Here is a 23,666-nt window from a genome sequence, read left to right on the forward strand (position 1 = left end):
GGTTGGAGACACCAAAATCAGGCTGGGGACACCAAGACTTGGATGGGGGCACCAGGAGCAGATTGGGGACACCAGGAGCACAATGTGGACACCAGGAGCAGTATGGTGACATTAGGACTGGGATGGGGACACCAGGACTGGAATTGAGATTGCTAGCCACCCTCGGCTCCATTTCCCACTCTGTGTCCCACGTCCAAGGTGTCCCCAGGAGGGTTTGGTTACATCGGGCTCCTGGGGGGGCTGTGGGATGGGGGGAGGGGTCAGGACATGCCTTGTTGTCCCCAGCAGTCCTTGAGCGTCCCAAAACTGGGGCTCGGGATCTCAGAGGGGTTCCCTGGCCATGGCACAAACACAAGATGGCTGTGAGAGGAGAGTGGCCATGAGTGACACAACCCTGAGATGACCATGACCATGGGATGACCATGACTCTGACCATGACCATGGGATGGCCATGAGGATGACTCAGCTATGACCCTGACATGACCATCATGTGACTGTGGCCATGAGTTGGCCACGAGGCGATCATGAGATGAGCCTGACCATTTGATGACCATTGCTGTGACCATGCTCATGAGATGATCATGACCATGAGAGGACTGTGACCACCAGATGACCATGACACAACCATGAGCATGAGATTGTGACCATGAGAAGAAGTTGACCACGAGCATGAGATGACTGTGATCAGGAGATGACCATGAACATGAGATGGTGATGCTCAGGAAATGACCATGACATGACTGTGGCCCTGACCTGACCACGAGATGACCATGACTATTTCATGACTCTGAGCATTTCATGACCATGACAGAGCCGTGTGGTGATCAAGGTCATATGGTGACCATGAGGTGACCATGAGTTAACCATGGCCATGGGCTCATAAAGACTATGACAAGAACAAGGGATCAGCATGGCCATGATACAATAATGACCATGAGATGACCATAACAATGGGAACACCAGGAGTTTGAGGTGACTGTGACCAAGAGATGACGGTGACCATAACAGAACCATGGCCGTGAGACTATAGTGACCAGGAGGTGATTCTGAGATGACCATGTGATGGCCACGACCCTGAGGTAACCACAACATGACCATTAGAGGATCAAGACCGTGACATGATAGTGACCATGAGATGACCATGACTATACAATGACCCTGACACAACTATGACCTTAAGATAACCGTGACCATATGATGACCATGAGCAGGGTATGAGCTTGACTGAACTATGATCGTGACCATGAGATCTTGGTGATCAGGAAATGACCATGACCATGAAATGGCCATGAGATGACTGTGAGTATGAGATGGCCAGGACCATGGGATGACCGTTACAATGATATAACCATGGATATAACCATAACTGTGTGTGAGACCATGAGGTGAACATGAGCATGAGATGATTGTGACCAAGAGATGACCATGAGACAACCACAACACACCATGGCCATGTGTGATCATGATCATGAGGTGACTGTGAGATGACCATTACAGCGAGATAATAGTGAGAATGAGATGAGCAAAACAGAGCCATGACCTTGACATGAACATGGCTGTGATACGATGGCACTCAGCAAATGACTGTGACCATGAGATGACCATGACCATGACACACCACAGCCATGAAATGACCACGAGATGAAGATGAGATGCCCATGACCATGATGTGTTCGTGATCCTGAAATGACCATGAGCTTGAGATGACCCTGAGTGTGGCCATGCCAAGGCCATGACCATGAGATGACCATTACAATGAGGTGACCATGAATGTGAGATTACTGTGAGCATGTGATGACTGTGACCAAGAGATGACCATAAGATGACCATGCTCATGAGATCATTGTGACCATGAGATGGCCATGAGGTGACCATGATGTGCTTGTGACCATGAGATGACCATAACAATGAGATGACTGAGAGGATGAGATGATGACTATTGGGAAATGACCCATCACCATGCTGTGGCCATGAGATGACTGTGATCATGAGATAACCATGACGATGACCCAACCACAGCCGAGAGATGACCATGATAAGATTGTGGCAAATGAGATGATCATGAAATGACCATGACCATGACACAACCATGACCATGGGATTATCATTACAAATGAGATGACCATAAGATGATCACAACACAACCCAGCCATGTGTGCTCATGATCGTGAGGTGACTGTGAGATGAGCATTACAGTGAGATATCCATGAGCATAAGATGATGGTCATCAGGAAACGACCATGACCCTGAGATGGCCATGAGATGAGATGATCATGACCATGACACAACACGATCATACGATGATGGGTACAGTGAGATAACCATGAATGGGACCATGACACAACTGTGACCCTGAGGTGAACATGAGCATGAGATGATTGTGACCAAGACATGGCCAAAGTGCAACTACGGCCATTGGTGATCTAGGCCATGAGAATGACCATGACTGTGGCCATCATACAACCACAACCATGAAATGACCAAGGTCATGACATGATTCTGACCATGAGTTGACCAAGAGACAACAATGACCATGACATGACCGCAGCTCTAAGATGACCATGATGTGATTGTGGGCATAAGATGACCATGAGGTGACCACAATATGACCATGGCTATGAAGTAATTGTGGCCACGGGATGACCATGACCACGAGATGATGGTGATAAGGAGATGACCATGACCATGAGATGGTGGTGATCAGGAGATGATTCTGACCATGACACAACCGTGGCTGTGAGATGACCTTGAGCTGACCATGAGTGACTGTGAGTGACCATGAGATTATCATGCGATAACCATGACCATAACATGATGATGACCATGACACAACCATGGTCATGAGATGGCCGTGAGCTGACTATATAATGACCATGAGTGACCATAGATGACCATGAAATAACCATGACCATAACATGATGATGACCATGACACAACCATGGTCTTGAGATGGCCGTGAGCTGACCATATAATGACCATGAGTGACCATGAGTGACCACAGATGACCATGAGTGACCATGAGTTATTGTGAGTGACCATATGATGACCATGAGTGACCATGAGCTGACCATGACTGACCGTTAGTGACCATGAGTGACCATGAGATGACCACGACCCGGCATGGAGCTCCCCTGACCCCTTCCCTCCCCTCACCTCGCGCTTCATCCATTACTGAAATTATTCATTTCCCATGGATTTTACGGAAATTTAAAAGTAGCCAATAGAACGCCGGGAGACCAATGACGTCATAGGTTGCTAGGCTGAACACACCTCTCCTTCCCGCCCGTGGAGCGGCAGCCAATGGGAACTGACGTTTTCGGTGACGCCACCGCGCTAATGCGGAAGTGGCCAGCGCGGGGGCTGCCGGGATCGGGGCGGCGGTCGCGGGTGGCGATCGATCCCGATCGGCTCCGATCGATCCCGATCGATCCCGATCGATCCCCGCCATGTTCTTCACCTGCGGCCCCAACGAGGCCATGGTGGTGTCGGGTGAGTTCGGGGGGCCCGAGGGCTCCTGGGGACCCCCTGAAGTCCCGGGAACCCCCAGAATTCCCGCCAGAAACTCCCGGGAATCCCCCAAAATCCACCCAAACCCCTCCAGGGAATCCCGCCAGAAAGTCCCGGGAATCCCCCAAAACCCTGCAGGGAATCCCCCCAAAAACTCCCGGGAATCCCCCAAAACCCTGCAGGGAATCCCCCCCAAAACTCCCGGGAATCCCCCAAAATCCACCCAAAATCCTCCAGGGAATTCCCCCAAAAACTCCTGTGAACCCCCCCCCTAAAACTACAGGGAATCCCTCCAAAAACTCCCGGGAATCCCCCCAAAATCCACCCAAACCCCTCCAGGGAATGTCCGGAATGCTCCCTAAACCTCCCCATAATCCCCCTCCCCAAAATCCCCAAAAACTTCTGAGAAACCACAAAAAAAATCAGTCCCCAAAATCCCCCCAAAATCCTTCAGGGAATCCCCCCAAAAAACTCTCGGGAACCCCCAAAATCTTTCCTAAACCTCTTGATAATCCCCCCTCCCCAAATCCCCAAAAACTCCTGGGAAGCCCCCAAAATTCCCCCCAAATCTCCTGGGAACCCCCACAAAAAAAAAAAAAAAAAAGAATCAAGGAAATCCCCAAAATCCCCCCAAAATCTTCCTGGGAATTCCCCCAAAATCTCCCGGGAATTCCCCCCAAAACTCCGGGGAACCCCCAAATTCCTCCTGGGGATTCCTGGGGATGTCCTCGGGGATTTGGGGTCCCCCAGGGGATTTTTGGGGTGGATTTTGGGGGGTTCAGGAGGGAATTTGGGGGGATTTGAGGGGGCATTTTTGGGGGTTTAGAAGGCAATTTTTTAGTGATTTTGGGGGGATTTTTAGGGGCTCAAGAGGGAATTTTGGGGGGTCAGGAGGAGATTTTGGGGGGATTTTTGGGGTTTATAGGGGGAATTTTGGGGAGGATATTTTGGGGGCTCAGGAGGGGATTTTGGGGGGATTTTTGGGGATTCAGGAGGGAATTTCAGAGGGATTTTTGGGGTTTAGGAGAGGATTTTGGGGGGATTTTTGGGGAGGATATTTTGGGGGTTCAGGAGGGGAATTTGGGGAGGATTTTGGGGGTTCAGGAGGGGATTTTGGGGGGATTTTTGGGGATTCAGGAGGGAATTTCAGAGGGATTTTTGGGGTTTAGGAGAGGATTTTGGGAGAATTTTTGGGGAGGATATTTTGGGGGTTCAGGAGGGGATTTTGGGGAGGATTTTGGAGGGTTCAGAAGGAGATTTTGGGGAGGATTTTTGGGGTTCAGGAGGGGATTTTTGGGGGGGATATTGGGGAGGATATTTTGGGGTTTCAGGAGGGGATTTTGGGGAGGATTTTGGGGGTTCAGGAGGGGATTTTGGGGGGATTTTTGGGGATTCAGGAGGGAATTTCAGAGGGATTTTTGGGGTTTAGGAGAGGATTTTGGGGGGATTATTGGGGAGGATATTTTGGGGGTTCAGGAGGGGAATTTGGGGAGGATTTTGGAGGGTTCAGAAGGAGATTTTGGGGAGTATTTTTGGGGGGTTCAGGAGGGGATTTTGGGGGGATTTTTGGGGGTTTAGGAGGGAATTTCAGAGGGATTTTTGGGGTTTAGGAGAGGATTTTGGGGGGATTATTGGGGAGGATATTTTGGGGGTTCAGGAGGGGAATTTGGGGAGGATTTTGGAGGGTTCAGAAGGAGATTTTGGGGAGGATTTTTGGGGGGTTCAGGAGGGGATTTTGGGGGGATCTTTGGGGGTTCAGGAGGGGATTTCAGGGGGATTTTTGGGGAGGATATTTTGGGGGTTCAGGAGGGGATTTTGGGGAGGATTTTTGGGGTTCAGGAGGGCATTTTGGAGGGGGATTTTTGGGGATTCAGGAGGGAATTTCAGAGGGATTTTTGGGGTTTAGGAGGGGATTTTTGGGGAGGATATTTTGGGGGTTCAGGAGGGCATTTTGGAGGGGGATTTTTGGGGATTCAGGAGGGAATTTCAGAGGGATTTTTGGGGTTTAGGAGGGGATTTTTGGGGAGGATATTTTGGGGGTTCAGGAGGGGATTTTGGGGGGATTTTTGGGGATTCAGGAGGGAATTTCAGAGGGATTTTTGGGGTTTAGGAGAGGATTTTGGGAGAATTTTTGGTGAGGATATTTTGGGGGTTCAGGAGGGGATTTTGGGGAGGATTTTGGAGGGTTCAGAAGGAGATTTTGGGGGGATTTTTGGGGTTCAGGAGGGGATTTTTGGGGGGGATATTGGGGAGGATATTTTGGGGTTTCAGGAGGGGATTTTGGGGAGGATTTTGGGGGTTCAGGAGGGGATTTTGGGGGGATTTTTGGGGATTCAGGAGGGAATTTCAGAGGGATTTTTGGGGTTTAGGAGAGGATTTTGGGGGGATTTTTGGGGAGGATATTTTGGGGGTTCAGGAGGGGAATTTGGGGAGGATTTTGGAGGGTTCAGAAGGAGATTTTGGGGAGGATTTTTGGGGGGTTCAGGAGGGGATTTTGGGGGGATTTTTGGGGGTTCAGGAGGGGATTTCAGGGGGATTTTTGGGGAGGATATTTTTGGGGTTCAGGAGGGGATTTTGGGGAGGATTTTTGGGGTTCAGGAGGGCATTTTGGAGGGGGATTTTTGGGGATTCAGGAGGGAATTTCAGAGGGATTTTTGGGGTTTAGGAGGGGATTTTGGGGGAGGATATTTTGAGGGTTCAGGAGGGGATTTTGGGGAGGATTTTTGGGGTTCAGGAGGGGAATTTGGGGGGATTTTTGTTGGTTTAGGAGGGGATTTTTGGGGGGTTCAGGAAGGGGATTTTGGAGGGGATTTTGGGGTCCCCCCGAGCTCTCTGTGCCCCCCCAGGTTTCTGCCGCAGCCCCCCGGTGATGGTGGCCGGGGGCCGGGTTTTGGTGATCCCGTGCCTGCAGCAGATCCAGCGGTGAGGAGGGGTCTGGGGGGTTTTTTTGGGGGGGTTCTGAGGGGTCCCCCGAGATTCGGGGTGACTCCCCGCCCCCCGGTCCCCCCAGGATCTCCCTGAACACGCTGACGCTGCCGGTGCGCAGTGAGAAGGTTTACACTCGGCATGGGGTGCCCATCTCCGTCACTGGAATCGCACAGGTACCCCCCAGAACACCCCAAAATCCCCCATCAGAACACCCCAAAATTCCCCTCCTGAATCCCTAAAAATCCTCCCCAAAATCCCCTCCTGGACCCCTTAAAATCCTCCCCAAAATCACCCCAAAATCCCCTCCTGGACCCCTAAAAATCCTCCCCAAAATTCCCTCCTGGACCCCTTAAAATCCTCCCCAAAATCACCCCAAAATTTCCCTCCTGAACCCCTTAAAATCCTCCCCAAAATCCCCTCCTGAATCCCTAAAAATCCTCCCCAAAATCCCCTCAGGGACCCCTTAAAATCCTCCCCAAAATCCCCTCCTGGACCCCTAAAAATCCTCCCCAAAATTCCCTCCTGGACCCCTTAAAATCCTCCCGAAAATCACCCCAAAATTCCCTCCTGGACCCCTAAAAATCCTCCCCAAAATTCCCTCCTGGACCCCTTAAAATCCTCCCGAAAATCACCCCAAAATTCCCTCCTGGACCCCTAAAAATCCTCCCCAAAATTCCCTCCTGGACCCCTTAAAATCCTCCCAAAAATCCCCTCCTGAATCCCTAAAAATCCTCCCCAAAATCACCCCAAAAATCCCCTCCTGAACCCCTAAAAAATCCCCCCTAAATCCCCTCAGGATCCCCAAACCCCCGTGGGACCCCCAAAACCCCACTTAGAAGCCCCAAAATCTCTTTGGAACCTCCCAAAAATGCTCCGGGACCCCCAAAATTCCCGCAGGACCCCCCAAAATCCCCCCAGGGCTCCCCTGCCTGAACGAACCAAGGTGGTGTTGCCCTTTTAAGGGAGGTTGTGGTGGGGACCACCTTATGGTGCTCTTAAAGTGGCGATGGTAGCGTCAAGCGCAAACAACGCGGGGGGGGGGGGGGAAGCGAGGAGCCCTTTTAAGGGGGTTGGGTGTGGTGGGGCCCACCGTGATCATTTAAAGGGGTAAAAACCCGCTTGAAAGGGCGTTTAGGGTGGGGAATGCCTTAAAAGGAACTCGAAGTTTTGGGAAATCCCAAACCCAAAATGTGATTGGGAGGGTGGGGGGGTTTGAATCCCCCTAAAAATGGGCTTGAAGTGGCGGGGACCCCAAAAAATTTTTATGGTGGGTAAAACTCTGGAAACTCAATTAAAAACCCTTTTAAAATAACCTTAAAAATCTGAAAACCCCATTAAAAACCTTTTAAATAAACCTTAAAAATCTGAAAATTCCATTAAAAGCACTTTTTAAAAAGTCCTTAAAAATCAGAAAATCCCATTAAAACCTTTTTCTAAAAAAACTAAAACTCCGAAAATTCCCTTAAAAATTTTTTTAAAGAAAACCTTAGAAGTCTAAAAATTCCATTAAAAACCCTTTAAAATAAACCCTTAAAAATCTGAAAATCCCCATTAAGAACCTTTTTAAAAAAACCTTAAAACTCTGAAAATTCCGTTAAAAATCCTTTAAAAAAACCTTTAAAACCCCTTAAAAATCCATAAAAACTCTTTTAAAAAGAGTTAAAAACCCATAAAAGCTCTTTAAAAACCCTTTAAGGTGCTTTAAAAAACCCTTATAAACCTGTAAAAAACCTTTTAAAAAAACCTTTAAAACTCTTCAAAAACTCTTAAGAAATCTTTTTAAAAGCACTTTAAAAAAATACTTAAAAACCCTTTAAAAGCCCATAAAAACTCTTTAAAAATATTCAAAAATCCTTTTAAAAAAACCTTTTCAAAAAACTTTAAAACTCTTAAAAAGCCATTTTTAAAAATCTTAAAAACTCTTTTAAAAACCGCTTTAAAATCCCCTTTAAAACCATTGAAAAACCTTAAAAACCCTTTAAAAAAAGTCTTGAAAAACGTTTTTGGTTTAAACCCTATAAAAACCCCAGAGGGGTTTGTGGTGTGGGGGGGAGGGTCCCTAAACCCCTCTTAAAGGGCCCAGGTCCAATTCTTAAAGGGGCTTGGGGTGGTGGGGACCCCTGATCCCCTTGAAAGTGTATTTTGGTTTTGGGGACCCCTTTAAGAGGGGTGAGACGCCCCCACCTCAACAAGCAACTGGTCTCTTAAAAGGGCAATGCCACTTAAAGGGGCCGTGCCAATTTTGGAGGGTTCTAGGGGTGGTGGGGACCCCCCCCAAGGCTTCTCCAAGTGCCCTTAAAAGGGCACTGCCCTGGTGGTCCCCACCTTATCAAGCGACCAGCCTCTTAAAAGGGCAATGTTACAGGCACCCACTTAAAGGGGCCGCACCCATTTTGGGAGGAGTCCCAGGGATGGCTGGGGGAGGTGCCCGGGTGATCTCAGCCCCTCCCCCCTCCACAGGTGAAGATCCAGGGGCAGAATAAGGAGATGCTGGCGGCCGCCTGCCAGATGTTCCTGGGCAAGTCGGAGAGCGAGATCGGCCAGATCGCCCTGGAGACGCTGGAGGGCCACCAGCGCGCCATCATGGCTCACATGACCGTGGAGGTGGGGCTGGGGGAGCCACGCCCACCTTGGGCAAGCCATGCCCCTCACAGGGTAGCCACACCCACCTGGGATCACACCAAACCTCCCCAACTTTGGATGGGATGTGGCCCCTTTAAGAAACTCCAGAGCTACCTGGAAGCCACGCCCCTGAGGTGGACACACCCCCCTCTAGGATTGGTTACCACCCCCCAGTTGGGATGGGATGTGGCTCTTTAAGAGATCCCTCCCCCATTTGACGTCTAAGCACTGCCCCTTTAAAAGCCCCACCCCAGAGGAGGCCACACCCACTGGTGAAACCACAGCCCCACCCTTACCATAAGCCCCACCTCCCATCGTGACCCCCACCCCAATTTAAGCCCCACCCCCAGCTCAAAGCCCCACCCACCCCATGTCTCCAAGCCACACCCCCTGGGGCAAACCATTCCCGACTTCATCCTGAGCCCTCCCCTCATCCCGGGCCAGCCCCGCCCGGCACCACCCACCCCTAAGCCACGCCCACTCGGGTTAAGCCATGCCCATCTAAAGCCTTGTCTGCTTAAGCCACACCCCTATATATAGAGCCACACCCACCTGACTCCACCCCTCCAGGCCATGCCCCAAGCAAAAGGCCACACCCATTTGGCCAAGGCCACACCTACTTTAAACCAGACCCAGCTCTGCTTAAGCCACGCCCCCAGGTTGAAATCCACACCCCCAAAACAAAGCCATGTCCACCTTGTTCCACTCGCCGAAGCCATGCCCACTTGAATTAAGCCACACCCACATTAAGGCTCGCTTCCTTAAACCACACCCCCAGAACCAAGCCAGGTCCCTCTATATCAAGCCACGCCCACCTGGCTCCACCCACCCGAAGCCACTCCCACTTGGCTCAAGCCACACTTTGACAGACCCAACTCTTTTTAAGCCACGCCCCTGCAATCAAGCCACACCCCCAAACATAACCACGCCCACATACCCCCACCACTCCTGGAGCCACGCCCACCTGATAAACCACACCTGCCTGGCTCTAAGTATTTGTTTAAGCCATGCCCCCCCCAAGCCACGCCCACCTGGTTCCACCCACTTTACAGAGCCACGCCCACTTAAAACCACAGCCCAGTTTAAGCCTGGTCTGCTTAAACCACACCCCCATGACTAAGCCACGCCCCAATCTTCAAAACCACACCCTAAAGCCACACCCACCTGGTTCAAGCCACTCCCACCGTCTAAGCCACACCCACCTGCCCAATTCACTTTCTCTGCTAAGCCCTTCATTAGTTTGGCCCCGCCCCTTTCAGCCATACCTGCTAAGCCCCACCCAGCTAAGCCCCACCCCGGCCCCGCCCAGGAGATCTACAAGGACCGGCAGAAGTTCTCGGATCAGGTTTTCCGTGTGGCCTCGTCCGACCTGGTGAACATGGGAATATCCGTGGTGAGCTACACCCTGAAGGACGTGCACGACGAGCAGGTGAGCACACCTGGGGACAGCTGGGGTGACACAGGCATGACACAGGTGACAGGTGTGACAGAGGTGACAGAGATGACAGATGTGACACAGGTGTGACACAGGTATGGCACAGGTGACACAGGTGTGGCACAGGTACGTGACAGGTGTGACAGGTGTGACACAGGTGACAGGTGGCACAGGTGTGACAGAGGTGACACAGGTGTGACAGGTGTAACACAAGTATGACACAGGTGACACAGGTTTGACAGGTGACAGGTGTGGCACAGGTTTGGCACAGGTGTGACAGGTGACACAGGTGTGACACAGGTGTGACAGGCGTGACAGGTGTGACAGGTGTGACACAAATGGCACAGGTGTGACACAGGTGTGACACAGGTGTGACAGGCGTGACAGGTGTGACACAAATGGCACAGGTGTGACACAGGTGTGACACAGGTGTGACACAGGCGTGACAGGTGTGACAGGTGTGACATGGACATGACAGAGATGACACAGATGTGGCACAAGTGTGACACAGGTGTGACAGGTGACACAGATGTGACACAGGTGTGACCCTGCTCTGCTCCCCAGGATTACCTGCGCTCTCTCGGGAAAGGCCGCACAGCTCAGGTACAGCGCGATGCCCGCGTGGGAGAGGCCGAGGCCAAACGAGACGCTGGGATCCGGGTGAGTCCATCCCAGTCCATCCCAGTTCATCCCAGTCCATCCCAATTCATCTCAGTCCATCCCAATCCATCCCAGTCTATCCCAATTCATCCCAGTCCATCCCAGTTCCCATCCCAGTGCCTCCCAGTCCATCCCAGCCCCTCCCAGTTCCCATTATCCCATTCCCAGTCCATCCCAGTCACATTCCAATCCCTCCAGTTCCCTCCCAGTTCCTCCCAGTCCCTCACAGTTCCCATTATCCCATTCCCAGTCCCTCCCAGTAACCCCAGTTTCTGCAGGAGGCGCGGGCCCGGCAGGAGCAGGTCTCGGCCCAGCTGCTCTCCGAGGTGGCCACGGCGCGAGCCCAGCGCGACTTCCAGGTAGCCCAGGCTGAGTGCGACGGAGCCGTGAGCGCCCGCAGGGCCACGGCTGAGCTGGCATTCCAGTTACAGGTGAGATGCATACCTGGGTAGGTGAGATAAGCTGGGGCAGGGAAATACACCTGGGCAGGTGAGATGCACACCTGGGACAGGTGAGATACGGCTGGGACAGGTGAGATACGCACCTGCGCAGGTGAGATAAACCTGGGACAGGTGAGACACACCTGGGAGAGGTAACATGCCTATAAAGGTGAGAAATGCACACCTGGGCAGGTGAGATACACCTGGGCAGGTGAGATGCACACCTGGGACAGGTGAGATACACCTGGGACAGGTAACATGCCTATACAGGTGACAAATGCACACCTGGGACAGGTGAGATACGGCTGGAACAGGTGAGATACACACCTAGGCAGGTGAGACACACCTGGGCAGGTGAGACACACCTGGGACAGGTGAGACACACCTGGGACATGTAACATACCTATAAAGGTGAGAAATGCACACCTGGGCAGGTGAGACACACCTGGGACAGGTAAATACACACCTGGGACAGTGTACTGGTTTGAAAAGCAAAACCAGTGAGACTTCAAGTCAGTAATACAATTTTTAATAGGGAAGAGAAAAAGGAAAAACAAAATACATGCAATAATAAAAATAAAACCACTGACAGAGTCAGAATACAACCTGATACCCTGTCAGTCAGGGTGCTGGTGCAGTTTTCCTCCAAAGGGTCCGGCGATGATGTGGAAAAAACCTGGTTCTTCCTCTGGAATCCAGTGGGAAATGGCTGCCTTTGGCGTTCTAAACCCCAGTTCTTATCTAGGTAGGAAAGGCTTGGCTCGTCCTCCTGGCTGGGGCATCTCCCAATGGGATGATGGAATCTTATCAGTTATACAGTAGGACTCAATGGCCCATTAACAGGAGACATTTCCCACAGAGATAAGGATGATCACCCTTATCAGTGATGGACCATTAACAGGAGACATTTCCCACAGAGATAAGGATGATCACCCTTATCAGTGATGGGCCATTAACAGGAGTCATTTCCCACAGAGATAAGGATGATCACCCTTATCAGTGATGGGCCATTAACAGGAGACATTTCCCACAGAGATAAGGATGATCACCCTTATCAGTTATGGCCCATTAACAGAAGACATTTCCCACAGAGATAAGGATGATCACCCTTATCAGTGATGGGCCATTAACAGGAGACATTTCCCACAGAGATAAGGATGATCACCCTTATCAGTGATGGCCCATCAACAGAAGACATTTCCCACAGAGATAAGGATGATCACCCTTCTCAGATGGCAATAGAATATGTATGTTGTATTGTAAACCAGGACATAATCCACCCCTTATTCTATTACCATCTACATTATACCCAAACCAATACCCTATATATATATATATGTATATACACATATAATACAGAATGAAACCCTACACACAGTTCTCTCTTAAAACAACGTTTCCTTGCGGTACACAGCGGGTTTCTCCATCTTTCTGCATTACCCACCAAGTGTAACCAGGTCCTTGAGTAAAAACAATCCCACTGATTGGTTTGCCTTTGCCTGCAGTGGGATTAATCCAAACAGTCTTTCCTAAAATACCTTTCATGTGTACCACAGGGATTCTGTCTCCATCCACTGTGTGCAGGGGTTCAGATTGGGCAGGACCGGCTCGATTGATGGACCCTCTGGTGTTGACCATCCAGGTGGCTTTTGCCAAGTTCATTTCCCAATTTCTGAAGGTTCCCCCACCGAGTGCCTTCAGGGTAGTTTTAAGGAGTCCATTGCACCGTTCAACTTTCCAGGCAGCTGGTGCGTGGTAAGGGATATGATATATCCATTCAATACCATGTTCTCTGGCCCAGGTGTTGATAAGACCGTTCTTGAAATGGGTTCCGTTGTCTGACTCAATTCTTTCAGGGGTACCATGCCTCCAAAGGACTTGTTTTTCTAGGCCCAAGATGGTGTTGCGGGCAGTAGCATGAGGCACAGGGTAGGTTTCCAACCATCCTGTGGTTGCTTCCACCATGGTCAGTACGTAGCGCTTGCCTTGGCGGGTTTGGGGAAGGGTGATGTAGTCAATTTGCCAGGCTTCCCCATACCTGTACTTTGACCATCGTCCACCGTACCACAGAGGCTTCACCCGCTTGGCCTGTTTGATTGTGGCACAGGTCTCACAGTTCTGGATGACCTGTGAGATGCTGTCCATAGTAAGGTCCACCCCTCGGTCACGGGCCCATCGGTATGTTGCATCTCTCCCCTGATGACCAGAGGCATCATGGGCCCAACGAGCTAGGAATAATTCTCCCTTGTGCTGCCAGTCTAGATCCACCTGTGATATTTTTACCTTGGCAGCTCGGTCCACCTGCTCGTTGTTGTGATGCTCTTCATTAGCTCGACTCTTAGGTACGTGCGCATCCATGTGTAGAACCTTCACGGTTAGCTTCTTTACTCGGGTGGCAATGTCCTGCCAAATCTCAGCGGCCCCCATGGGTTTCCCTCTGCGCTGCCAGTTGGCCTTTTTCCAGCGATCCAACCATCCCCACAGAGCATTAGCTACCATCCATGAGTCAGTGTAGAGATAGAGCTTTGACCACTTCTCCCGTTCAGCAATCTCTAAAGCCAGATGAACGGCTTTTAACTCTGCGACCTGACTCGATCCACCCTGTCCCTCGGTACCTTGTGCAACTTGTCGTGTGGGGCTCCATACTGCAGCTTTCCATTTTCAGTTAGTGCCTACAACTCGGCAGGAACCATCAGTGAAGAGGGCATTTCATCTTTCAGTCTCCGGTAGCTCATTATATGGTGGGGCTTCCTCAGCACGTGCCACTTGCTCCTCTTCTTCTTCTTCAGAAGATAACCCAGAAGTCTCACCTTCAGGCCAGTTTGTAATTATTTCCAGAATCCCAGGGCGATTCGGATTTCCAATATGGGCGCGCTGAGTGAGGAGGGCAATCCATTTGCTCCATGTGGTGTCAGTGGCATGATGTGTGGAAGGAACCTTTCCCTTGAACATCCAGCCCAGTACCGGTAGTCGAGGTACCAGAAGCAGCTGTGTTTCAGTGCCAATTACTTCAGAGGCTGCTTGAACTCCTTCATAGACAGCCAAGATTTCCTTCTCTGTGGGAGTGTAGCTGTTTTCAGACCCTTTGTAGCTTCTGCTCCAGAATCCCAGTGGTCGACCCCGAGTCTCACCAGGCACCTTCTGCCAAAGGCTCCAGGATAGACCATGATTTCCAGCTGCAGAGTAGAGCACGTTCTTTACATCTCTGGTCCTGTCCTGACTGGACCAAGGGCTACAGCATGAGCGATCTCCTGCTTGATCTGGGCAAAGGCTTGCTGCTGCTCAGGGCCCCAGTGGAATTCGTTCTTCTTCCGGGTGACCAGGTAGAGAGGGCTCACAATCTGGCTGTACTCAGGGATGTGCATTCCCCAAAAGCCTATGGCACCTAGGAAAGCTTGTGTTTCCTTCTTGTTGGTTGGTGGAGACATAGCGGTGATCTTGTTAATTACCTCTGTTGGGATCTGATGACGTCCATCTTGCCATTTGACTCCTAGAAACTGAATTTCCTGAGCTGGTCCCTTGACCTTACTTTGCTTAATGGCAAAACCAGCCTTCAGCAGAATCTGAATAATCTTCTCTCCTTTCTCGAAGACTTCCCCTGCTGTGCTCCCCCATACAATGATGTCATCGATATACTGTAGGTGTTTGGGAGCCTCGCCCTTTTCCAGTGCAGCCTGGATCAGTCCATGGCAGATGGTGGGGCTGTGTTTCCACCCCTGGGGCAGTTGGTTCCAGGTGTACTGCACGCCCCTCCAGGTGAAAGCAAACTGAGGCCTGCACTCTTCTGCCAGAGGAATGGAGAAAAATGCATTGGCAATGTCAATGGTGGCATACCACTTTGCTGCCTTGGACTCCAGCTCGTACTGGAGTTCCAGCATGTCCGGCACGGCAGTGCTCAGCAGTGGAGTCACTTCATTCAATGCACGATAGTCCACAGTCAATCTCCATTCTCCGTCAGACTTGTGCACAGGCCAGATGGGGCTGTTGAAGGGTGAGTGGGTTTTGCTGACCACCCCTTGGCTTTCCAGTTTACAAATCATCTCATGGATGGGAGTCACAGAGTCTCTGTCGGTACGGTATTGCCGACGGTGTACTGTTGTTGTGGCGATTGGTACCTGTTGCTCTTCAACTCTCAGTAGTCCCACAGCAGAGGGGTCATCTGAGAGACTAGGTAAGGTATTCAGTTTTCTGATGTCTTCTGTCTCTACAGCAGCTATCCCAAAAGCCCAGCGATATCCCTTTGGGTCTTTGAAATACCCATTTTGAAGATATTCTATGCCGAGGATGCATGGGGCCTCTGGGCCAGTCACGATCGGGTGTTTCTGCCACCCTTTCCCAGTTAAACTCACTTTGGCCTCTACTACAGTCAGCTGCTGGGATCCTCCTGTTACCCCAGAACATCCAGAGATGGACTCTTCTCCTACATACCTTGATGGCATCAGGGTACATTGGGCGCCGGTGTCAACAAAAGCCTTATGTTTTTGTGGGTCAGATGTGCCAGGCCATTAGATCCACACAGTCCAGTAGATCCGATTGTCCCTCTCCTCTACCTGGCTAGAGGCAGGGCTCCTCTATTCCTGGTCTTGGTACACGTTGCTCTCTTCCTGTAGATAGGTTCTTGAGGTCCCTTCAAGAGGATCAGTCATATCATCATTCTGATACTGTTTGGAGTTCTGTGCACGAGAGACTGGAGCAGCGTTGACTCTAGATGAGCTTCTTGTGTTGGGTGTCCCTCTTTTTAGTTCATGTACCCGGGCTGCTGAGGAGGAGGTGGGTTTTCTATCCCACTTCCTCATGTCTTCTCCATGCTCCTGAAGGAAAAACCAGAGGTTACCTCGTGGAGTGTGTCCTGTCTTCCTGGCTGGGAAACGCCGGCTCCTAATGGCAGAGACTCTTGTTGGTTCTGCTGAGATCTGGTAGTTTTCTTCCTTAAGTTCTTTTTTTAGTTTCTGATGGCCCTCTTCAATCAAGTTCCGGACTTGCTCAACCAGCCTTGTTTCCACGGTCGAGACATGGGTACGAAAAGGGGCAGTGACAGTGTCCTGATAAATTCTTAGCTTATTGGCCAAGACGCCTACCATGTCCTCACCTTCCCTCCATTGCAGCGTTGCCAGGTAACGGGAGTACATCTCTGGTCCAAGCCGTGCGAATCTCAACCACATCTGTGACGTGCACCGGACACAGTCTGGGCTCTTAGGAAATCTCTCATCTTCTGAGAAAATGATCTCCAGCACAGCCAATTCCCTCAGGCATCGGATACCTTGTTCCATTGTGCTCCATTTTCCTTGGTGCACCTGGAGATCTTCTTTACAAAGGTATCTGTCCTTCACACTTGTCAGCAGTCACCGCCAGAGGTGAGGGTTTCTTGGGTTTTCCCAATCCCCTGGTCAATGACCACATCCCGGGACAGAGATCCCAGTTGCCTGGCCTCACTTCCATCCAGAACTGTGTCATTGGCTGCAGCGTCCCAGATGCGGAGCAGCCAGGTCAGGATGGACTCGTTTGCCTGGCGGGTGAATTCCCTCCGCAGGTCACGCAGCTCACCCAGGGATAGAGAGCGAGTGATGATTTCTGGCTCTGTCTCTTCTGCTGGGTGCGAAGGTCCTGCCATGTCCTCATCAGTGACTACGTGAACTGATTTGCTCTTTGATTTCTTCTTCTGAACGGGGGCGACTGCTACTGGTCTGGGCTGTTCTGGTTTGGTGACAGTTTGTGTGGAGATGCTGATGGCACTTTTGGTTCCTTCCTCCTGGGTAAAAGTCTGCATAGAGACAGACGCTGTTGCTTTTCTTTTGGCTTTTTTCTCCTCTGTGGCAGTCTGCGTAGACATGGACGCTGTTGCTTTGTGTTTGGTTCGTTTCTCCTTTGTGACACTCTGTGCAGACATGGACGCAGTTGATTTGTTTCTTTTTTCCTCTTCCTCAAGAATACGCTGCACTATACCATGTAGTGTTTTGTTTCTAAGCATGTTGCAGGCTGTGAAGGCTGTGCAGAGAAGACAAAGCAGAACTAACAACAATATTATGCTGTCCTTGGCATCCAGAGAGAACTCAACATTTCCAAAAACTGCTGTGCCAGGCCTGAAAGATTGGAAAAAAATCATCCTTTTCCCCTCCCCCCAGGGGCTGGGTGCGATTGTTGAGACCCCAGATGTAGCAGCCTAGACTAGGACAAACAAACAAAGTTGAGTATATATTCCGAATGATGTTCATTGCCTCAGAGGTTATCATGCAATAGACATAATAGACCAATAAAGCAATTTTTATACCATACCCTGGTCTACACAGGAGCATTACAACCGGCAGATAGTTCCCCATGTGCAGAAAAATATAGAGAGTAAGATATAAAACCCACGTAAGCATGTTGAGAATCATGGTGAATAGGTGGCTGGCACAATTCAAAACTGTAATGCTGACTTTTTTCTCAGTACCTTCGTGCCCCACGTTGGGCGCCAATAAATGTATTGGTTTGAACAGCAAAACCAGTGAGACTTCAAGTCAGTAATACAATTTTTAATAGGGAAGAGAAAAAGGAAAAACAAAATACATGCAATAAAAAATAAAACCACTGACAGAGTCAGAACACAACCTGATACCCTGTCAGTCAGGGTGCTGGTGCAGTTTTCCTCCAAAGGCTCCGGCGATGATGTGGAAAAAACCTGGTTCTTCCTCTGGAATCCAGTGGGAAATGGCTGCCTTTGGCGTTCTAAACCTCAGTTTTTATCTAGGTAGGAAAGGCTTGGCTCGTCCTCCTGGCTGGGGCATCTCCCAATGGGATGATGGAATCTTCTCAGTTATACAGTAGGACTGAATGGCCCATTAACAGGAGACATTTCCCACAGAGATAAGGATGATCACCCTTATCAGTTATGGCCCATCAACAGAAGACATTTCCCACAGAGATAAGGATGATCACCCTTATCAGTTATGGCCCATCAACAGAAGACATTTCCACAGAGATAAGGATGATCACCCTTATCAGTGATGGCCATCAACAGGAGACATTTCCCACAGAGATAAGGATGACTACCCTTCTCAGATGGTAATAGAATATTTATGTTGTATTGTAAACCAGGACAGACAGGTAACACAGCTGGGACAGATAAATATACACCTGGACAGGTAACACATCTGGGGGGTGGAATGAGGGCTGGGAGCTCACCTGGGGCCCCTCCATGGCACCTGGAACACTCCCCTGATGGATTTGTCACCTGTCCCCCTGTCCCCAGTGTCACCTGTCCCCAGTGTCACCTGTCCCCAGTGGATTTGTCACCTGTCAGCTGTTGTTGGAGTCCCCTGTCCTGTGTCCCCTGCTGGATCTTTCCCTGTTCCTGTGTCCTCAGTGTCACCTGTGTCCCCTAATGGGTTTGTCACCTGTCCCATGTCTCTGCTCTCACCTGTCCTCTGTCCCTGCAGTCACCTGTCCTGTGTCCTTGCTGGATTTGTCACCTGTCCCGTGTCCCCGCTGGATTTGTCACCTGTCCCATGTCCCCGCACAGGCGGCCCGTTCCCAGCAGGCCATCGCGGCGCAGCGCGGGGAGGTGGCTCTGGTGGAGCGGGCGCAGCGGGCGCAGCTGCAGGAGCAGGAGGTCGGGCGGCGCCGCCAGGAGCTCGAGGCCACCGTGCGCAAACCGGCCGAGGCCGAGCGCTACCGGCTGGAGCGGCTGGCTGAGGCTCACAGGTGAGGTGCGGCCCCTTTAAGGGTGGCCACGCCCCTCGGGGGGAACCACGCCCCCCCGGTCCCGTGTGCTGGTATTTGGGCGGTCCCACCCATTGCCCTTTGAAGGGAAGTGTTGCCCTTTTAAGGAGAAGCCACACCCCCACCATGGTGGGCCCACCAGTTTGGTATCATTGCCCCTTTAAGAGAAGCTTCACCCCTTAAAGTGAGTCACACTCCTGGTGGGCCCCACCCTAAAGGTGAAGTCATTGCCCCTTTAAGAAGGAGCCACACCCTCACCGTGGTGGGCAAGTTTGATAGGGCCATTGCCCTTTTAAGAGAGGTGTTGCCCCTTTAGTAAAAACCTCTGGTGGGACCCACCCTTAAAGGTGCAGCTGTCACCCTTTTTAAGAGAAGCAGTGCTCCTTTAAGAAGGAGTCCCAGCCCCTCCCAATCAACCAGGGGGGTGTTTTGGGGGGGTCCCACCAGCTTAGGTGATGGCATCGCCATTTTAAGGGTACAATGGGCCTCTTTTGGGGGGACCCACCAGTTTTGGTGGAGGTCCTGCACCTTTAACAGAAGTGTTGTCCCTTTAAGAATAAGCCACATCCCCCCCTTGGTGGGTCCCACCACTGGTGGAGCCATTTCCATTTCAAATGAACCATTGCCCCTTTAAGAATAAGCCATATCCCCCACCATGATGAGTCCCACCCCTTAACGGTGACACCATTGCCCCTTTAAGAAGGAGCCACGCCCTCCCCCAGTGAGTTCTGATGAAGTTTTGGTGGGTTCCACCAAAACAGAGCCATGGCCCCTTTAAGAGAGGCATTGCCCCTTTAAGGGGGGGGGGGCACGCCCTCACCCTGGTGGGTCCCACGAGGTTACATGAAGTCATCGCCCCTTTAAATACAAACCCCGCCCCTTAAAGTGAACCACACTCTCAATCTGGTGGCTCCCACCACTTTGGGTAACGCCACGGCCCTTTTAAGAGAAGCCACGCCCCCCCCTCCCCATCCCCCACATTGGTGGACCCCACCACCTGTCTGTACCCATTACCTGTGTACTGACATTGCCCCTTTAAGAGCCGTGACTTGGCGCCCCCTACAGGACGCAGGTGCTGCTGCAGGCTGAGGCCGAGGCCGAGACCCTCAAGGTGAGCCCAGGGGGGCCCGGGTGGATTTTGGGGGGTCCCAGGTGGGGTTTGGGGGGGTCCCAGGAGGATTTTGGGGGGTCCCAGGCCCCCAAATCTTGGAATATTTTGGGGCTCCCTTAGGGACTTTTGGCTCTCCCAGAATTTTGGGGGGGTCCCCGATCCCATTTTTGGGGTCCCCGATCCCATTTTTGGTGTCCCCGATCCCATTTTTGGGGTCCCCGATCCCATTTTCGGGGTCCCCGATCCCATTTTTGATGTCCCCGATCCCATTTTTGATGTCCCTGATCCCATTTTTGATGTCCCTGATCCCATTTTTGATGTCTCCGATCCCATTTTTGGGGTCCCCGATCCCATCTCAATTTCCCAGATCCCGTTTTTGATGTCCCCGATCCCATTTTTGATATCCCCGATCCCATTTTCGGGGTCCCCGATCCCATTTTCGATGTTCCCGATCCCATTTTCGATGTCCCCGATCCCATTTTCGGGGTCCTGATCCCATTTTCGGGTCCCAGGTGACCGGGGCCGCCCGTGCCGCCGCCGTTGCCTCCCGGGCTCGCGCCGAGGCCGCCGCGGTGGCCGCCAAGGCCGAGGCCTTCGGGCAGTTCCAGGACGCGGCCGTGGTGGATCTGGTGCTGCAGAGACTGCCCCAGGTGGGGACATGGGGGACACTGGGGACAATGGAGACATTGAGGACATTTGGGGGGACTGGGGACATGGGGGGATTGGGGACATTTAGGGACTTTGGGGACATTTGGGGACAATGGAGACATTGGGGATATTTGGGGGGACTGGGGACATTTGGGGGCATTTAGGGACATTGGGGACATTTGGGGACATTGGGGACATTTGGGGACAATGGAGAAACTGGGGACATGGGGGACATTTGGGGACATTGGGGACATTTGGAGACAATGGAGAAACTGGGGACATGGGGGACATTTGAGGGGACTGGGGATATTGGGAACATTGGGGGACATTGGGGACATTTGGGGACATTGGGGACATTTGGGGACAATGGAGAAACTGGGGACATGGGGGACATTTGGGGGCATTGGGGACACTGGGGACATTTGGGGACATTGGGGACATTTGGGAACATTGGGGACATTTGGGGGGACTGGGGATATTGGGAACATTGGGGGACATTGGGGACATTTGGGGATAATGGGGACATTTGGGGGGATTTGGTGGCATTTGGGGACATTGGGGGGATTGGGGAACATTTGGGACATTGGGGACATTTGGGGACAATGGGGACACTGGGGACATCAGGGCGATTTGGGGAAACTGGGGGGATTTGGGGACATTTGGAGACACTGGGGACATTTGGGGATGTTGGGGGATTTGGGACATCGGGGTCATTGGGAGGGTTTGGGGACATTTGGGGACGTTTGGGGCTGGGATTTGGGGATTTTGGGGCCGATTTTGGGGATGATTTGGGGATTTTGTGACAGATTTTGGGAATTTGGGGCCAATTTGGGATTTTGGGGCCGATTCTGGGAATTCAAGGCAGATTTTGGGACCAATTTTGGGGCCGATTTTGGGGCCGATTTGGAGATTTTTGGGCCGATTTTGGGAATTTGGGGCCGATTTGGGATTTTGGGGCCGATTTTGGGAATTCAAGGCTGATTTGGGGATTTTGGGGCCGATTTTGGGAATTCGAGGCCGATTTTGGGATTTTGGGGCCGATTTTGGGATTTTGGGGCTGATTTGGGATTTTGGGGCCGATTTGGGGGCTGATTTTGGGGCCGATTTGGAGATTTTTGGGCTGATTTTGGGAATTCGGGGCCGTCTTGGGATTTTGGGGCCGATTTTGGGAATTCGAGGCCAATTTTGGGATTTTGCGGCCAATTTTGGGAATTCGAGGTCGATTTGGGATTTTGGGGCCGATTTTGGGAATTTGGGGCCGATTTCGGGAATTCGAGGCCGATTTTGGGGCCGATTTGGGGGCGCAGGTGGCCGAGGCGGTGGCGCAGCCGCTCCTGGGGACGCGCCGGGTGACGCTCGTGGGCGGCTCCGGGGACGTCGGAGTGGCCAAAATTCCCGCGGAAATCCTGGATTTGGTCACGAGGCTGCCGGGGGCCGTGGGGGCCCTGGCCAGGGGATCCCAGGTGAGCCTGGGGGGATTTGGGGGATTTTGGGGGGGGGTCCCAGATGGGAATTGGGGGGAATTTGGGGGTCCCAGGTGAGTCTGGGGGGAATTTGTGGGATTCTGGGGTGTCCCAGGTGGGATTTGGGAGGAATTTTGGGGGACCCAGGTGGGATTTGGGGGGATTTTGGGGGTCCCAGGTGAGGCTGGGGGAATTTGGGGATTCCAGGTGGGATTTTGAGGGTCCCAGGTGAGGATGGGGGGAATTGGGGAATTTTGGGAGGTCCCAGGTGGGATTTGGGGAGAATTTGGGGGTCCTAGGAGAGATTTTGGGGGGTCCCTGAGGGGATTTGGGGGTGAGGTCCAGGTGGGATTTTGGGGTCTCTTGAGAAGATTTTGGGGTACCAAAGTCAATTTTGGGCTGAATTTGGGGGATTTTGGGGTCCTGGTGCCACCCCCTGTCCCCTTTGTCCCCTCAGGTGACCCCGACAGAGCCCGAGGGCGGCGCCGGAGCCGCCGCGACGTCCCCAAATGTCCCCAGAGTGTCCCCAAATGTCCCCAGAGTGTCCCCAAATGTCCCCAGAGTGTCCCTGAGCGCCGCCCCCCAGTGACACCAAAGTGTCCCCGAAGTGCCACCCAAGTGCCACCACCCCCCAATGCCACCGGCCCTGATGTCTGTTTGTCCCCAAAGTGCCACCATGCCTTGCATGTCCCCAAAGTGCCACTTGCTGCAGTGTCAGCGTGTCCCCAAAATGTCCCCAAAGTGTCCCCAATGTCCCCAAAGTGCCACCCCTAAATGTCATCACGTCCCTGCAGTGTCACTGTCCCCAAGGTGCCACCACTGCAGTGTCCCTGCGTCCTTTAAGTGCCACCACCTTCGGTTGTCACTTTGTCCCCAAGGTGCCACCCTCAAATGCCACCACGTTCTCAAAGTGTCCCCAAGGTGCCACCAGTGCAGTGTCACGGTGTCAATAAAGTGTCCCCAAAGCGTCCCCGAGTGTCCCCAAGGTGCCACCACCCCCCATATCCCTGAAATGTCCCCAAGGTGCCACCACTGCAGTGTCACCGTGTCCATCAAGTGTCCCCAGAGTGCCACCCCTGAATGTCACTATGTTCTCCAAGTGTCCCCGAAGTGCCACTAGCCCTGCTGTCACTGTGTCCCCGGAGTGTCCCCAA

The 23,666-nt window shown here is 51.9% G+C and overlaps 1 protein-coding gene across 1 annotated transcript; it reads left to right on the plus strand.

The window, feature by feature from the left end:
• Positions 1-3,369: 3,369 nt before the first annotated feature.
• On the plus strand, positions 3,370-23,482 carry FLOT1 (flotillin 1). The gene is made up of 12 exons (XM_062512285.1): positions 3,370-3,489; positions 6,354-6,429; positions 6,518-6,608; positions 8,896-9,039; positions 10,367-10,486; positions 11,057-11,152; positions 11,431-11,583; positions 19,091-19,272; positions 20,356-20,401; positions 20,914-21,051; positions 22,357-22,512; positions 22,970-23,482. The coding sequence occupies exons 1-12, from the start codon at positions 3,447-3,449 to the stop codon at positions 23,099-23,101; spliced, it is 1,377 nt and encodes a 458-aa protein (XP_062368269.1). The 5' UTR covers positions 3,370-3,446; the 3' UTR covers positions 23,102-23,482.
• The last annotated feature ends 184 nt before the right edge of the window (positions 23,483-23,666 follow it).

The sequence above is a fragment of the Cinclus cinclus genome, chromosome 35 (genome assembly GCF_963662255.1).
Source record: "Cinclus cinclus chromosome 35, bCinCin1.1, whole genome shotgun sequence".
NCBI classification, from domain to species: Eukaryota; Metazoa; Chordata; class Aves; order Passeriformes; family Cinclidae; genus Cinclus; species Cinclus cinclus.